Below are 18,148 nucleotides of genomic sequence, written 5' to 3' on the forward strand. Positions count from 1 at the left end.
TCCTTTAAAAGCGCGCCACACGCATGCGCGAGGTTTTCTTTAGCAACCGCCAGCATAGATTTGCCGCCAACAATCGCAGTTTGTCAGCAACAGCAAATTAATCTAGCTGCAAATGTGGTGAAGTAAATCTTGTTGCATTTACAAGAACAAAGTACTCTGACGACCAACCAATGGCAATGAGCACGTTTCGTCCCCCACTCAGGAAACAGGCGGAAAATTTGTTTGATAGCTTGGAAGAGGGAGACCAGAGCAGCGTTGTAAGTCCAAGGCCAAGCCAGGAAGTACTGAGCTGCGGGTTTCTTCCACCAAGGCCGCAGAAAAAGACATTTCAGCCGCCATTGCGTGAACCAATTCAGTCACCTGGTCAAGAATTTATTAACCGTATTCTGCACGGGGAAGATGACAGGTTTGAAGAAGCGCATCCCTTATCTCCTCAACAGTTTGAACTAGCACCTTATAATCCACCAAATACCAGCCATGAGAACAACTCTGATGATCCTGACACGTCAAAAATTATTAGAAGAAAGCAGTACAATTATCACCTTGGCAACAGGGTTCGAGACAAAGGTGTTAATAAGCTAGCAAAGTTTCAAACTACAGTGTCCACTACTGGAAAGAAAACTCTAGGTAGTAACAGACAGACAGATGAGAATGTATCCAAGTTTAAGGTGTTTGAGTTTCCACTCTCTCAGGGTAAAGACGATAAACCAAAACTGGAGACTAAGAGGTGTGAGAGCTCCCTGGTACAAGTACGGTGGTTCATACACGTGTTAACTGTCTTGTTTATATATAATTCCAGCAGTGTGTTAGTGCAGACATTTGTGAAACCATAAGGAGAGCTAGGCAAGAGATTAGGGAAATACGAGAGAGGTATGCAGCCAAGAAAACAATATTAGGTAAATTTGTGAGACTCATAATTCATGTTATGTTGGTACATTGGTAGATTTTGCACATCGGAAACCTTACTTGCGAAATAACCGATATCCATTAAAAGTATCTGTGCAATTCCTAACCAATTACTCAGACAAGAGTCAGGTAAGAAATATATACCAATCAACTATGTTTCAAATTCTTGTCAAACTTTACAGCCACATGAAGCTACAATGCAAGATTCAGCAAAAGTGCTTTCACATGAAGAATAAAATTAAACATGCAATTCTGTGCTCCAATATACATGATAACTGTTATAGATTTGAACTGTATTTCCGATTTAAAAGTATTTCATGTAGCGGTTATAAATATCACGTGATTATTCTAATTGTAGCGCATTATAAAATGTCGATTATAGACGAGCTAGGCTACCTGTTTATCGCGTTTGGACCTTCTTTGTCACTGTTTTTCTTCACAGTAGCACGTAATCCTCATGAAGTTATCGTTATGATAGTTGGGTGAGTCGGCTGTTGTTTTGGTGTGCAATATTTGGAGTAACACAATTTTTGTTTTGTTTATAGAGCTTTTTTCTGGAATTTAAGTCTGTTCTTTGCGTCCATCATACGTGTAATAGTGCCGCCATTAAAAGATGAGCCGGCGTGGTCTGTGCCCTTTGCTGTGATGTTCCAGGAATTATTCCGATATGCTTTCTACAAGTTGTTAATGTGAGTATTACTATGGTAGCTTTGGGGGACATGTAATGTTAGTTACATCCTGAAGGCATGTTAGCACCCATATTAAAATCAGAAATGTTGTGTTGATGGCTTGTCTGTAGCATCAGTAGCATGCATGGACGCAAAACATGAAACTAACAGGGTAAGAGTTTGCACTGCCACATAAATATTAAGATTTGTGACAGCATGGTCATTTCTAGAGTCTGGAAATTCGGATAAAAAGGTTGCTGAGTTGTAGATGTTGTGGGATGGTTTAGTGAGCTCCTTAGCTGATGTTTGTTACTGGTGAAAGAGATATACCACTCTATGCAGGCTGTAGCTGAACAGTTTAGCAAAGTGTCAAAATAATGTCATTTATTTATATTTTTTTGTTGTCGAACCCTTGAAAGTCCTTTACTTACTTTGTGTTGTCCTGAATCTGATCTTTTCTTATCAGTCTGATCTTTACTTATCATGTAGTAATACAGTAATAAGGATCGTGAAGGTTTGCTTTTCCTGCCTGAAAATTTGGATCATTGAATTCAAAAAAAAAAGGATTAAGGTGTAAGCCATTTTTAGGCCTTACTAATTGAAAAATGCCATGATAGCTACTCTGCATGCCTGCATGCAAAGGGTAGGCGCACCACCACCTCCGCTGCAACCATCATATGATAATATATAGAAATAGCTGATCATGGTAGTTTTGTACACAGGACTGCATAGATCTGTTGCTAGCAATAAATCTTTGTAGCAATAAATGTACTGTACCTCAGTATACCACAAGACTTGTGTCAGGACCAAGTATCATCTAACATTTTTAAAAAAAATGAAGCCCACAAAATTAGTCATTATTGATCTGGAAAAAAAATTGAAACATTTTATTTTTGGTTCTTTGAAGATACTTTTGGACTTGACTGTAACCCAAGCAACAGTGCCAAGACAAACATTGTCAAGGCAATATTTTTGTGGTATCAATCATCACATACATGGTTATTGTTCTGTGTTATAAGAAGGCACAAATTAAATGTGCATATATTTATGAAGGTGTTTCAATAATGAAATATACAGGGGATACTCATACATACTGATTGTATCACCACATACAGCAAGGCTGATGATATGTTAGCTCTGATCAGTGAGGACACTAGTGAACTACGTAAACACAAGTTAGCATATGGTAAGTACCTCATGTCCTTGTCCTTATATGTACACATCTTCTTATGTACATGTGTTACTGTACCTATTGCACCCCTTGATAATATTTAGTGATGTATGTAATTGCTGGACTGGAATACTAGAACCTTTTGTTGCGTGTAAGTCAAACAAAGACATTGTTAGTCCAAGCAAAGGGAGAACTTTAATCGTAGAGTCAAGTTCTCAACAAGTACGTATGTATGTACGTATGTTGAAGTAACTACCATTTGTGTGTAGACCTGTGACATAGTTGAAGTAAATATATACATGAACCAAACACAAGGTTTTCATGCTTAATAGCTTATTAGTCATCCATGGATGAATTGCAGCACAAGTTCTCTTGGGGTGGGTTACCTTCCTCATATAAAAATTTGAATGCTATTTGTATGAAGTTTGTAATTGCATACATACAGTGCTCTTAAGATGGTTACAAAACAATATCATGACCTTGCACGTATTCTGCATACATCAGTTCAATATAACAACAAAGCAGCAAGTTCTTTTGTTATCGTATTGCTTTTGTGCAGACCAGTACAGTTTGCTTTAGCATTAATATTGCCACAATAACATTTTACTATTATATTGCATGTGTGCAGTTCGTTCTCATACAACAGTGTTACATTACGATTCTTTCGCTTGTGTATTGCATGTGTGCGCCTTTATTTAGGAGTTGGTTTGCTCACATGTAGTTTGCTCTCTGTAGCACTCAATATGAAACAGCCAATCAAATTTTAAGCAAGCGATTATTTAAAAGTTGCACCTATACTGTTTGCTACTATAGACAACCCATTGGATATTTACAAGGAAAGCAAAAAGGGTTGAACTTATCTTTAGTGTTCTATAAGTACTTGTACATGACATTACAAGTATAGCAAAGCCTTGAGTATCCTTGAAAGTCAGGTCACAGATATGGCTTCTCTGTGGGAGTGTAACTTTGTACTTTTGACTACTGTGAGGGTAAATGAAAGTCGTTTGATCTGAAGAATCCAGAAATGTACCATTGAAAACACACAAGCAGTAGCAGAATATTTGGACTATTCATTTCTAAATTTTGCTTCTTGACAAAGTTCAAGAGTTTATCGCTGAAACTTGCAACCAACAAGCTAGATATGATTTTATTCTCACCTCTACTGCTTAGCTAAACCACCTAGCTGAACTCTCTCTTGTAGATCTTGGGAAACTGTTGGAAATGCGAACCTTTCTTAGCAGATTGGATATCTTTCTTAGCAGATTGGATATCTTTCTTAGCAGATTGGAAATCAGATTAAAATTCAAGGAGTTGTCATATGTAAATATTTTACAATAAACTGTATATTGGGGATTATGAAGGTTTGGGCTTTCTTACACACTAAAAAACATTGACCGGAAACTAGCTCTTTACGACACCTTGGTAGTATTGGTTAGGTGTAGTACCTTCAGTATAACCAGAAACACTTCCAAAAAGCTGCTACGAAAATTGTTTTTACTGGCGAGCCCTACACTGGCAGCATTCGTCCACTTCTGTCATTGTCACGTTCCCAAAAGTTGACAATCAAGCTACTCTAATAGAGCAGCCACAAGAATGAGGTGCTGGCCACTTTACAAGTTTTCTTGTAGACCTTGGAAAGCTATCAAGGTACACTACAGAATGGAAATCCAGTCAGTCAAAGGTCATGGTGTTAAACTAAATAATATGTAATTGCTGATGGAGGTATGTGCTGTTTGTGATAACATAGTTTTCGTTCTTTTAATATTATATCACAGAGCCATAGTCAGTATTAATGGGTCTTAGAGAATAATTTCATCAAACTGATGCACTTTTTGTGCATGTGCAATGTATTTGTGAATAACACATTCAACCGTACTAAGTACGTTGTATCTAATAGCACTATTCTACCCTTTACTGTGTATCTATTTGTAATGCTGTATGTCCCGGTAAACAACAGTGATTTAATGGCTGGAGTGGCTCTTCTGTTCAGTGCTATCCTCACTGTCACTGAAATTACATAACTTCACTGAACTAATACTACCAAGTTGTTGTGAAGGAAAATGTAACCATGTAGTTTGATTATCGGAACAGTCGAAGTAAACAGATTGGTACTAGGCAGCTACCGTATAGAGGGAAACTTTGGCGGGGGTAAACTTTGGCGAATAGCAAGCTAAATTGCATTTGACAAAATAAACTATAGCTATAACGATGCAAATCTCAGGCGCTACGAGTAATTGGCAGGTTAAAATTTTGGCGAATTTCTAGCGAATCGCCAAATACGCCACCAAAATTTTCCCCCGCCAAAGTTTCCCTCTATACGGTATACACTTTCTATGTAACGAGCAATAGTTGTTGATGGGTATATGCACTGTTAATGATAACACCGTTTTGTTCTCTTTTGAAGTGTGATATTGTGGTATGTAAGTGATTCAGTCAGTGGTAGATAACGTATGAACAATATCATATCATAGAGCTATAATGTGTCTTAAGGATTTCACTTAACTGATAATAGTTTTTGTGCTCATGCAATAATGCATTTGTGTGAATAACTCATTCACCAATGCTGTACAACAGGTTAAGTACATACTTAGCACTATTAGTGGAGACTGTACACAATAGTAGTTATATTATTTAACACTTGTATGCACATACTTTTATTAATTTTTGTAGCTCATTAGTGTAATTAGCCCGTTGTCTCTGTTGAGAGGACCCCTGGATGTATTAATAAAGGGTTGTACTGAAGACCAGGCAGCCTCCATCCCTGTTGCTACTTACATTGTTGAGATGAGAGAAAGGCTAGCCTAGTGCTGAGATGACAGCTAGAAACAGAGCATACAGCCAAGAGCCCAGAGACAGAAGCTGCAACAATGGTGGGGGGACCAAGTGTTGGTACAGCTCTCATCCATTGCAAGCTTTAATAGAGTGGCCCCTAAAAGTAATAAGCATGAATCTTCTGAAGAAGTGACATGTTGCCAAATGCACAAGCTGCATCATACAGTATGATAGTATCATGCAGTACGGTAGTACTGTATAGTAGGGACCACAAATGAGTAGACGTGGCCCATGAAATAACATCACCTAATAGCCAGCCTCAATCTCCCTGATGACAATGAGGCAGTATTGACTGACTAATGCCTTCAGACAAGCGTAACTCGATAACAGCTAAGGCTACAGGCTTGATTTTTTCACTGTTTGATGTCGCTTCGGCCCAAGAGGTGCCTTTTGGCATACCGCAGTATGTACAAATGCATTCTTCATGGACTTACCAGTGTCCTCCTTTGTGTCCCATTCATCTTTGCTGACAGCAAAAAGTATCGATTTGGCAGTAGCATGTGATGGCTTCCCTTCATAATGGAAATCGTCCGTATTTTTCATAGTGGCTATTTTGATTGCAGAGGTGCTTTTCGAACAGTTTTTGATTCGTACTGGTGTGTAACAGGTTGAACATAGCCGACAACGAAGTGTAATGGATACTTCACTTTTCAGACAATAACTGGGGCGCGCATCACTATGCGTGGGTTCACCAGTACTAGTCATAATAATTATTTACAAAAAAAGTTAACCAACAAGTACACACAAAAAAAATTTGGAATTTTCAACTAGAGTAGGGAGTATAGCACATCAATAAAAAGTACTGAAACAAGCTGGAGTAGTGCACGATATTAAATCACAGTAGCAAAAGAAGTGTTATGTCCCTACTGTGCTCAAGATACCATAATGGAAATGCACAGTAGGGATATAACACTTATTGTTTTACTGTGATTTAATATCATGGGCTATCTCCAACTTTTTCAGTACTTTATCGATGTGTTATGGTCCCTACTCTAGTTGAAAATTCTGAATTTTTTTGTGTGCTTGTTTGTTAGTTACAGATGTAAGCAATGCGCACCTGGGATATCCCAAGTGATGAATACTGACCTGTAGAGTTGAATGGGGCCCAGTAAGTTATATTACTGAACCACATATATGTTAAAGCATTGCCACGAGTACTATATGAAAAATAAAGCACAAGGCATGTGGCCAAGATGGTAATAAAGCACAAGGCCAAGTGCTTTATTTTTCATATAGCACGAGCAAGGCAATGCTTTAAATGATTTATGGAACTTTCTAGTGATTGCAGCCATACAGCACGCGTTGCAGAATTATTAGCAGCCTGAATGCACACAAACTAGTTTAACAAAGTAACTCATGCATAGTTCACCATATTTGGCATGGTAGACGTTCATTGTGTATTTTGGCAGGTGTTGGTCACAACCCACAATCAATTCTATTGTGACAAATAGTGAAGTATTTCCATGATATCTCCAGGACTTTTCTGTTTACATTAACAAACGTAACAGCAATGTTACTTTCTCCCACCCATCATCGAAGTATTTAGATATGTCTATATATAAAAGCAATCCAGTGGTAGTACTCTTATTGGCTGGAGTGATTGACTACTCAGTGCGGCAAGGGCTATCAGCCTGTACCGGCTTGGGTGATTAGTCATACTGGCATGATCGCTGCAGGCTATTAGCCTGCACTAGAGCATGTGGGCAACGGTGCTTTATCGCCCACAAAGAGTGCTTTATTGTACGATTAAAGTACTCTTTGTGGGCAATAAAACAATCAGGGGTTAATCTAGGGGGGGGTGGGGGGGGGGGGGCACAGGCCCCCTCTGGGTTAGCTATTGCCCCCCCTAGGTTTATACCTAAAGCCTTGAGAAATGGAAAGGTTTAATTGATCCCAAAGTTGTATAATCCAATGGTCAATATTCAATGGCATCACAGTAAAATTTCACCAAAATTGAGTATATTTACACCTAAATTTTCTAAATTTTCCTGGGGGAGCATGCCCCCAGACCCCCCTAGAATCCGAAGCGACTTACTTCGCCCCCTCTAGGTTAATATTCTGGGTTGAACCCTGGAACTTTGCCTAAAGTGTACGTTATGAATTTAAAGTACACTTTTCCCTTTGATCCCGCCCATGCAAAGTTAAGCGTACAGTGTAAATGGGTAAGCCTTCTTGGTAGAATGGTTATTTTGCATTATCTGTAATGTGGGTAGTGGTCCGTATTCAAAATCATTCCTGGTCTCAATTTGCTGCTGTGTTGCCAGTACCTATGGCATCATAGCAGAGGTATATAAATAGTTCAAAGATGCAGCTTGGGTAGGTGATGAGTTTTCAGAAGTTGTTGAGTACCACAAGTAATTTCCTTGTTGACATTATCTGTACTACTGTATCTCATGCTTTCCTACTGCAATCCAAATCTGTCTTGTGGGAGTAGTGATAAGGTACAAGCTTCAATTTCTTCAGATGAAGCAGTAGGATCTTCATGGATTTTAAAGCCAAGGCAAAGCCAAGGTTTTTAAAACAAGAAGATCTGAGGGTGACACCCTTCCCTTCGCATGGAGTAAGGGTCTAATGACCCTAGTATACAGTACTTGTGCAACCGGAATGCAAATGTGGTTTCAAATTACGTGTGACATAATAAATTACCTGTTCAGGCTGATGTGACTTGAGTACGAAATTTCATACCTGTCGACGCAATTCTTTACGGTGGGTATACCTAGGGTCTTGCTCGGAGAGTATCTGCTGCTGCTGCTTTCCAAATTTGGTCAATGTATTATTCATGGCACAAACTACACAGTTCATGTTATTTACGATTGGCTCTACCACTATAGTGGTAGTAGCACAAGTACCATATACTATGGTCAGTTTGCTGCCAGACTATAATAATGGAGCATGTATGTAGGTGGAGTTATTGTTGGATTAGATTTTATATTATGTAGACTAGAATCAGAGGAGGTTGGACACATTTTAAACACCACCTAAAATTATTGCCTTTAATTGCATAGTTTCATTTGGTATTTCACATGACCCTCAATAGTCGCAATACAAACAATTAAATGGTGAAGTAGACCAGTTACTATTCAGATCACTCTAAGGAGATATGCCTTGTTTTGCAAAAGAGCTTATGTTTTGGGTGAAAATACTAAACACACTTTTTGCACGAATAACTTCATCAGACTGATCGTGTATGTAATCATAAACAGAAATGACGATGTACTGCTGCTTTATTTCAACAATACTGTTTACTCCACTCCATAAAAATAGACTTTCGTATGATTTATTTTAGTGCCGCTTAAAGCGTGTCCAACTCCCTCTGGATTAGAATTGTCACTGAGAGGGGAGCTCTAAAGAATTTAACACCAGTAGTGATCACAGTGTTAATTAAACAGTACTGAAAGGATATCATATACACTTGAATCCATAGCAACTTTTTATATTCCAGCAATAGATCCACTTTATTTTCAGATGATGTTTAATTAGTTGTGCAGCTGACATTCAGTGGAACCTCTCTATTATGGACATTTTGGAATTTTTTGTCCAGTTTTTGCAGTAATATAAGAGTTTTCTCTCTCAGAGGTAAAATGCATTGCTGTTGGGACCAAAATCTTTTGTCCTTATTATGGAGGTTTTTTCTATTGTGTTCCTTAATTTGGTAAAAGAGGTTCCACTGTAGACCATAGTAGTTATTTCTGCTTGAGATGTAGACCAAAAGTTGAGTATTGTTTTCTCAGTTGTAAGTAATGTCATTCATGGCTGCAGTCTCAAGGCTGGTACAACACTTGGTGTGGTATTAGTCTCATGACTTCTGTGATGTGTGTTTTTACTGTCTGCAATCTTGTGACATTAATGTCAGATTCTCTAGTGTAGTTATCACTGTAGAACTAATAATTCCAGTATACCAGTCCGGTGATTGGATGCATAAAAATAGACTTTGACCTTTCTGTTTCGTACATATTGTTTTAATGTACATTATATTATACAGTGGCAGGGATGGGGTTTGGAGTGGCGTCAGGTGCTATCATGTTCAGTAACGTGTTGAAGAGTGCAGCTGGTCCTGGCACTGTTGGTATATTTGGTGACTCCAACTACTTCATACTGCAGTCCGGTGAGCACTAGATACACAGAATAGAACCTCTAATAGCACAACTTATACTGAACGTATGTGACTGTGTCAGCAATTACCCAACTAGTTTACACAGTTTAATAGTTTGTTTCCTAACATTATCTATGTACAGTGTCAAGGATGGGTTCATTGTGCATGTGACACACATACCCTTGGGGTAATTGTTTAGTAGTTTCTTGTTGCGGTCCTTGCTGTTTGATCTTCACAACAACTTACCTGTACATACATATAAAAGAACAATTGGGTGCTAATTGTATTTGAAAGTCACACAATATTAATATTTTTACCATCTTGTTTCTCCTTGTAGCGTTCGGTGCATCGATATTTGTCCTACTACATATTTGCTGGGGTGTGCTATTCTTTGATGCAGTAAGGAACAAAGATTGGATTAAGCTAGTCATAGCACTATCATCACACATGCTAGCATCTTCTCTGGTAAGTTCAAAATAACTACGCAAAAGTGAATCTCTTTGTTTTTCAGACACTGCTCAATTCGTGGTACTCACCGGTGTATTCTCTAGTATTCTGTGCTATACTGCTAGTTCTTCTTGCAATATACTCACTACACACTGCTGGTGCCAACTTCAAGAAACTACATTATGTACTAATTCCATTTATAAAGACTTCATAATGTATGGGTTCTCTGGTTTTATAATTGTATTGATTATTGTATTTGTATGCTAATAATTAAGTATACGGTAATATACGGATAGTGTGTGCGATTAGTTACTAAGCAACGTTGGCGGGAAAATGGAAAATCCTAAACCATGGCGATCCTTGTATTAGCGTTGCTCATGAAGTAACCTGGGACTTCTATGTACAAGTTGATGCGTGAGTGTGGTTGAAAAACTGTACAGGAGAAATCAAGCCAGGGGGAAGATAGGACAAGAGCGAGAGCATTTTTTGTGACCACCTCTTTTTGTGTTTCACCGTCAACCCTCCTTTTTTTTACAAGCAACGTTTGTTTTAAGAAACCAGAATTGTGTATTTAAAGGGAATTATGACTCACAAATCCACTTCGCCTACTGTATTCGGGCAGCAGTATTCCGAAAAGTTTGTGACTGTTTTGTCAAGTCGTCCGTTTGGCGGTCAACATCAATTCAAGACTCCAGCACATAGTCCTGAACAGCCATGCGTGGTTAATACGCCTGTAATGGAAATTGTGGTTCATCCGCCAACTACAAACGTTACTCCAAAGGCCGTCAGTGGTGCGAAACAAGTCACAGCGAGTTTGGAAAAGGACAAAACGAAACTGACAAGCGTACCAACCCAAGTTGGACACCCATTTGAAATATCAAGGACACCAAATCATCAATTGTACACTGTTAGACAAGGAATTGGTGGATTAATGGCCATCCGTTCCCCAGCAAATTCCTGTCATAAACATGGTGAGTTATATCAGGTCATTTTTGTATGACACATTTACACTACACCATACAGGCAATGCTCCTAGCATGCAGAGCACTCCAATACATGCCCCGAACATCAGTAGCCCTAGTTACAGCTTTCCTGCTGGCTTGTCACCTTTTGCCAGTTATACGACGCCAGTTTCTAGTAATATATTTGATGACTCATTGTTAAAGGAATCACCTGATTTAGAAATGCTGAGTGAAATAGCATTACAAGCTGGTCCAGCTGTGGCACCTGCTACAACTACACAAACTTCTGTTGGTGAGACTGTGTGCTAAGTTTGTGTGTACTGTAGTGTGTTTGTTGCCACTGTTGTGTGTGTGCACCACCCAAGGATAGTGTAACATTGACCTTTGCTACATAGTCCATAATAGTTGACTAGTATCATACCATTTAAAAGTCAGTTCTATTTAACACGTTTCTGTGGTTACGTTTTCTTACCTTCTCTTTTGTAGAAGAAGTAGAAGTAGATATTAACCAAAGGTAATGTACATGCACTATTAGTTGTATTACTTCATACAGTACTTGTAGTCATTTACGAGGGAAACATGTACCATGTATTCTAAGAAAAAGAAAGGTAAACAAGTTGTACATTACTTGTTAACACTGTGTACACACATTTAATGCAGAGTTCAGAATTTGACACACCGTCCCCATCAATATCAACTGATGATAGGAGAGCATTAGAAGAAATTTCAACCAGCCAGTTGACTTTTTCACCATCAATGTTATTGAATTCTCCATTAGTACGACACCAACATGGCAGTGGTAAGAAGAAACGCAGGCGTCAAAAATCTTCTGAACACAGCATCAGTTATTTGGCACCATACATTGCTTCAACTCCAATCAGAGACGTTAAATCAGCTGCTACATTTTCACCTCTTACAAAAAGTCAAGATATTCCATATGACAGTTATAGAGATAGTGGATATATTACTAGAGTAAGTCCCTATAATGTATCTAATAAGTTTTATGCAATTTTTTTTACAGATTGAGCCTGGTAGTCCAGAGCTGGTGGTGTATGGTAGTCCACCACACGTGTACCATTCTCGGTTGTATGATCAGGAAAATAATGAGACATTTAGGAGACCATCGTTTTATACTTCTGATGATCCTGATTGGGAGCCATATGATGAGGGCTTGATGCCTACAAGGAAATCAAAGGTAACATACCCTGATGTATAAAATTCTTCATAGCGGGTTGAATAAAAAAGTCAAGAAAGAAATTTGTACCTATAGAAATTGTCAACTAATATAATTAACACTCTCTCTATGTATATATTCCTGTTAAGAATATTATCTGTACTCAATTAACTGTGTTTTTGTGTACAGCCATCTCCCACTGGGTCGGCCCTTAAACCAGTAAAACCATCGGAGGTGTTTAGAGATTGCCGGGACATTTCATCAGAGGTGAGACGTGATGCTACATACATCATTACTCACTTTCCTTCCCTTCAGGAGTTCCTACATAGATATGTGCTAGTTCAAGCTATTGAGAAAGCAAAGAGTGGACATTATGTGAAGAAAAGCAGAGTAAGAGAGAGGTTGTATATACCTATTTCTTTAATCTGATTTTTCATTTTATTTAGTTTGCTCCAGATTGGGCCAGGTTTGTGTATGGCTTGACGGAGGATCAAATACAGATGACTGCATTAGCAAAACAATTCCTTTTAAAAACACAGAGCAAATTTTTATAACGGGACACTTGAAGCAGAAATCAATTGCTTTAATTTGTGTAATATATGTAAATTTTTTGTGCGACGTATAATGGTTCTTTTGTATGTATATAAAACACCAAAAAAAAAATCTTTGCCAACATGTCATGTGTACTTGCATAGATTATAACTGGGGAGGAGCAGGTTCAGGTGTGGCTTGGGTGCCCATACCTTCACCTGTGAGTCCTGCAGGATTGCCCAAACATCTTAGCCATCAACACGGTCCGGTGACTCTTATTGGTGCTGGATGGGGAGTTGTGATGAACTAACATAGAGCATAAAATATGTTCCAATGTTTTACGTGACTAGCTTTTGCCAAATTGTGTAATTCCACCAGATGGTTTCACCCCTCCTTAGCAAACTCCCTATGTAGATGGCAGTGTGCTAGTATTCTAATTACACATCTACATGAAGAACCCCTAGAGGTATAACACACGTGGACTTCACCCTGCTAATGGTAAATATTCTACATATATGGCTGTAAAGTTAATGGACCATGAATACAATTAGGAAATTGAGGGTCAAGCCACTCTTAATTATTATATTGTGAACACCACAACCAAGTGTGGGTCCCTGTATACTACCTGCTAGAGTTGAATTCATATTATAATGGGGGCCAAACTCAATACTACCTACACGTTAGAAACATACTTTTGTAATTCCATTTTATAAACATGATATTTGAAACCAAACACAAAGTACACACACTCCATGATAGCAAGAATAACTCTTGATAGATATAATAACATTTTGAGTAGTAATGAAACACATACACATCAAAAAGATATACTATACAATAATAGTAGACGAGAGCTTGTGTGAATTCTAAAATAAGTTTGCGACAATGTGTAATTGAGTTGTGTTCATTTTGCTAGTTTTATAAGATTGAACAGATAGATTTCTTCTTCTTTCTTTTCTTTTCATTGTCCTCCTGATTTTTAAATTCTTTCTGTAAGGCAAGAAGAGACATATAAAGTTATTATGATCTTAATAATGTACATCCAACTTACCCAGCGTCTGATTTCCCGTACTAATGTGTAGAAAGCATCATCCTACGAGAGAGAGAGAACGAAACCAGTTAAAAATGGAAGACAATACTCATGCACATCACAAACTTGTGCACACCCACCCACACACAGGCACACGCGTGTACGCACAAATGTAAACACACATCTTCAATTCTTACCACTCCAAGTCTGGTTTTTGCAGATGTCTCAATGAAGGGCATATGGTGTCCCTTAGCATACCCTTGAGCATATTTAGTATCAACTTCTCTTCTTGGCAAATCCACTTTATTACCGACCAATATCATAGGAATATCATCAGCATCCTTCACTCTTCTGATCTGAAGGAGAAGACACATATTATACATCAAACAAAATTCATACATGTGTAGGTAATATGGAATCAAAATGACAGTCACCTTCACGTGTCTTGATCAACAGGTACATTGGTGATATCATGTATGTGTATGTATGTTAATTTGTATAATCAACCCATTGTTAGTGTCGTAAACCATAAACTATCATGTTTTGGCATGTGTCACTACACAGGAACGACAACCAGAAATGTACTGGTGAACTAAACGACGATTCGCCCACTTCAAATAATATTTAATGCCACATTCTACTATGGCATACAGTGTCAGGACCAACTGGTTTTGATGAATTACCATCAACAAGTCAGAGGAAGAAATTTATCAAGAGGCTACTACAAATCTCCAGTGCCCTTTATGTCTTCAGGTAGGCTGTGATAAAGACACCATGTTAGGTAATGTCGTTAGACCCTTTAAAGGTAATGCACAAGGTACAACATGATCTACTTACAACTAACAATGTGTAAATATACTTGCAAAGTTAGTTTGGACACACAAACATACAGACATATACACTGCATGATTTACACACCTGTCCTCTAAATGCTTCTACGTCATCAAAACTCTTGCTATTATCAATGGCGTAGACTATCAAAAACCCTTCTCCTGTTCTCATATACTGATCCCTCATAGCACTGTAGATAACATAATAGATGTAAATACGGACATACACAAAAACAGACACATCCACCTTATTGATGTAATTGTAGCACTATATCACAATGTATCTTACTAGATTACAACAACAATGTAGGTGTGTTGATTTCAAGCTAATACACTTGCATATTTGTATGCATCAATAATTTGTCAAACATCACTCCTGACACCCAATAGAAGCTGCTCATCATTAAGACAAGGTCTTTAAAATTCCATCCAGCCATTTATGATACGGTCTATTTTCAGGTTGGTTGTTTACGTAAACCAAATGCAAAATATCATGTGAGTAGAAATAGCCAATGAAATTTCATGTTGGGCGGACGGCATTAATTTAAACTGAAGGATATTGATCTCATTGGCTACTTTCAAGCACAAGACTTTTATCGCATTTGTTTCCCTGGTCAACCGATCCAAAATCGACTATTTCCAACAAGTCTAAAAATAATACAGAAACCATACAAATGCCTGAATGTTATTGGAAACAGCTCTTAGCAACTATTAACTACTTCAAAAGCTCAAAATTAACACAAAGACACTAAACCCATCAAAAATAGTCTGAGGGATGCAATGATATGGTTTCATGGATCAGGAACTCAAGAGTTCAAATTTTCATTGTACACGGCTCAAATATCCTTCCAACAATTCACAACGTGCTACTAGTCTACCATCCATACAATTGCACACTGTGTACACACCACACCACACATGTACGCACACACCCACAATCAAAAACAACATTTACCTGTATTCTTCTTGGCCTGCAGTATCCAGTATGTCCTATATCAAACATAGAAAATAACATATTAGTTTAAAAGTAAATATCAGTACAGCAAAATTTTTGCAAAACTTAATAGCAGGGAACTATGTAAATTTACCAAAAATTATTAGCCAAACATCAAATTAACGGTATGGCACATCTCATCCTCTAAGACACAAGAGTAATAACACCTGATGTACTAATACAAGACAGGAAGCATTAGCAGGCTAAACTGTTTAACATCATTTCTTATCACTAATTATGTCAATTAATCCTCCATTCAGTACCTCACATCACATGTCATTACATGTAATAGATCAGGGATAATGTAATTTTCAGAATCATGATATACCATTCATGTTTTAGTCATGTTTTAGTCATGTTTTAGTCCACACCATCCAACTATAATGATGTCTCTCACCAATATAGAATTTTCACCATTTTAATCTAGTTATACAATTTGTCCAAAACTTGTTAATAGTTAATTACCACTACTATATATGATGCAATATTTTACAAGTAAGGTGATGAGCTGCTGAGCCATGAAATGAATAAGGAGTAAGAACAAGGCAGACATCAAATCAATGCGTTTATATTCACACATAAAAAGCTATTGCTACACAGGGTATGGGTGGCTGTTATGTGGCGGTCTCCATTAAATGTCTAGCCAATCCAATAAGCTTGTAAGGAGATTGTGTATTCTAGGAAATGATGGATTATTTTCTAACCTATCACCACAAACAACAGCTTCGTTAACAGGTAATTTCAACAACATGACCCCTAGGATTAATTTACATGTCCATTGTCAGATGTACCTGAATAGGACTCGCATGAAAATGAATATTATTGTAGCTGTGCAAAGGTGTACCACTAGCCTTCTCAGAGAGGTGGGAAAAGCAGTACGATACACAGCTATGTTCTAGCGACTACTCAACAGACCATTGCACTTTATAAGCCCTTCCCAGTAAATCTTGCATAATCCAGACTTGTTAAAAGTGGCCAAACAAAACTGTTCATATTAGCAAAAAGGAAATGGTCAAACCCTTGTATTGTTTCATTGTTCCATGAGTATAAAACTTTATTCATGGGGTACTCCCTACTGATATTACACTATAGTTACTAGTGTAGTTGTTATGAATAACCAGAGACAATATCAGAAGAGAAACCAGCTGTAAGAAACCTTATAACAGAGGCTTAAATTTTTCATACTAAATTGATTCATGTCCTTTAAAGGTAATCATTTACAGAGTTCAATTAAAACTGTAACTACCTAAGCTGTATCAGGTTTACGTTGATCTAAAATCTGAACATATTCGTTAAAGGTTTATACCAGTGACAACCAATAGTTGAATAACGAGCTATTGTCCCATTAACATATTCCAAACCCTACAATTATATTCCCAAAACTATTGGGAATACAAGAATGCTATATCTTTCCACCAGGAGTTACCCGTAGCTATGGTTACAAATAAAAGCTTTTCAACCACCTTACCTTGGTTATTACCATAGTTACCAATTTAAATTTCATGATTGTCTACATTGGTCAATATAATAACCACTAACAATCCGACAATTTTGTGAACAATTATTACAATAGCAGACAAAGGCCAAAAAATATTTCTTATGTTAAGAAACATGAAGTGTTTACATCATGTTAAAGTGGAAATGATTAAATTACAGTATCCAATTAGGAATTACAGCTGATACAAAATCATACATTTATTTCCTTACCAACAAACACGTTTCACCATCTATAACAACTTGCTTTCTGTAAGAGTCCTCTGCAGAAAATAAGAAATGCATTCGCTAATTAATAAAATCATGCACTAATGTGTAATTTATACAATAACAAACTACAATACAATGAGCAATGCACTTTATCAAACTGCACACACAACACAAATTATCCCACATATATCTCACCTATTGTTGGATCATATTCATCAACAAAACTGCAGACAAAAAATAACAATTATAAAATCACGGCTAGCTTCTAGGTGCGTGCAATGCAACGTACTGGTTTTGAATCAGCTGGATTGTAAGTGCGCTTTTGCCCACGCCGCCAGCTACAAGGGATAAGAAGGGACATCACTTCAATGGTTCGATCACGCCAAAGGGTACACCCAAACCGCAAATAAAAATTCGTATTTCTCCACTGACTTACCTCCAACTACCACGAGTTTATACTCGGTCATTATGCTTCCACCCCTAAAACGCAGCACAAAAATGTAGAATGTTTCTTATTTTTCTCACTTATTCCTCTTATAAACTCAACCAAGTTGTTACTAATAATAAAACCACATATTTTACCATGTTAGGTAGTAAACAACTATTGAATGTGCTATTTTTAGTATCAATCCATGTTACTATTTTTAGCTATACTCACGTGGTTTCCTTGCAATACACGTTGATCGTCCTGATATTCGGATACTGTAAGTAGACAATCTTGTATGTTATGTGTGCATGTACCCCATAATTACCTTGTTATAATGTATCGAAGTAAGTAGTAGCCATTGATTGGTCTATGGTCCAAT

At 37.6% G+C, this 18,148-nt stretch overlaps 4 protein-coding genes across 5 annotated transcripts; 3 read left to right on the forward strand and 1 right to left on the reverse strand.

The window, feature by feature from the left end:
- Nucleotides 1-12: 12 nt before the first annotated feature.
- LOC136253251 (uncharacterized) lies at nucleotides 13-1,244 on the forward strand. Of its 2 annotated transcripts, none has more exons than XM_066045889.1 (4): nucleotides 13-749; nucleotides 803-896; nucleotides 944-1,035; nucleotides 1,089-1,244. In XM_066045889.1, the coding sequence occupies exons 1-4, from the start codon at nucleotides 171-173 to the stop codon at nucleotides 1,140-1,142; spliced, it is 819 nt and encodes a 272-aa protein (XP_065901961.1). In that variant the 5' UTR covers nucleotides 13-170; the 3' UTR covers nucleotides 1,143-1,244. The 2 variants fall into 2 exon arrangements, with proteins under 2 accessions (XP_065901961.1, XP_065901960.1); XM_066045888.1 differs by having other exon boundaries at nucleotides 14-749; nucleotides 800-896.
- Nucleotides 1,218-10,410, forward strand: LOC136253253 (gamma-secretase subunit Aph-1b-like). The gene is made up of 6 exons (XM_066045890.1): nucleotides 1,218-1,388; nucleotides 1,452-1,595; nucleotides 2,690-2,760; nucleotides 9,560-9,682; nucleotides 10,008-10,135; nucleotides 10,182-10,410. The coding sequence occupies exons 1-6, from the start codon at nucleotides 1,276-1,278 to the stop codon at nucleotides 10,329-10,331; spliced, it is 729 nt and encodes a 242-aa protein (XP_065901962.1). The 5' UTR covers nucleotides 1,218-1,275; the 3' UTR covers nucleotides 10,332-10,410.
- A 25-nt stretch (nucleotides 10,411-10,435) lies between these two features.
- LOC136253250 (uncharacterized) lies at nucleotides 10,436-12,923 on the forward strand. The gene is made up of 9 exons (XM_066045887.1): nucleotides 10,436-11,088; nucleotides 11,141-11,371; nucleotides 11,566-11,593; nucleotides 11,642-11,687; nucleotides 11,740-12,051; nucleotides 12,101-12,274; nucleotides 12,443-12,520; nucleotides 12,569-12,643; nucleotides 12,700-12,923. Exons 1-9 carry the CDS (start codon nucleotides 10,701-10,703, stop codon nucleotides 12,805-12,807), a joined length of 1,440 nt encoding a protein of 479 aa, XP_065901959.1. The 5' UTR covers nucleotides 10,436-10,700; the 3' UTR covers nucleotides 12,808-12,923.
- A 626-nt stretch (nucleotides 12,924-13,549) lies between these two features.
- On the reverse strand, nucleotides 13,550-17,940 carry LOC136253255 (GTPase KRas-like). The gene is made up of 9 exons (XM_066045892.1): nucleotides 17,779-17,940; nucleotides 17,632-17,680; nucleotides 17,538-17,566; nucleotides 17,346-17,395; nucleotides 15,600-15,634; nucleotides 14,733-14,835; nucleotides 14,012-14,170; nucleotides 13,836-13,877; nucleotides 13,550-13,774 (listed from the first exon to the last, which is right to left on the reverse strand). The coding sequence occupies exons 1-9, from the start codon at nucleotides 17,807-17,809 to the stop codon at nucleotides 13,703-13,705; spliced, it is 570 nt and encodes a 189-aa protein (XP_065901964.1). The 5' UTR covers nucleotides 17,810-17,940; the 3' UTR covers nucleotides 13,550-13,702.
- Between the last annotated feature and the right edge of the window lie 208 nt (nucleotides 17,941-18,148).

This window comes from Dysidea avara, chromosome 4 (assembly GCF_963678975.1).
Source record: "Dysidea avara chromosome 4, odDysAvar1.4, whole genome shotgun sequence".
Classification (NCBI taxonomy): domain Eukaryota; kingdom Metazoa; phylum Porifera; class Demospongiae; order Dictyoceratida; family Dysideidae; genus Dysidea; species Dysidea avara.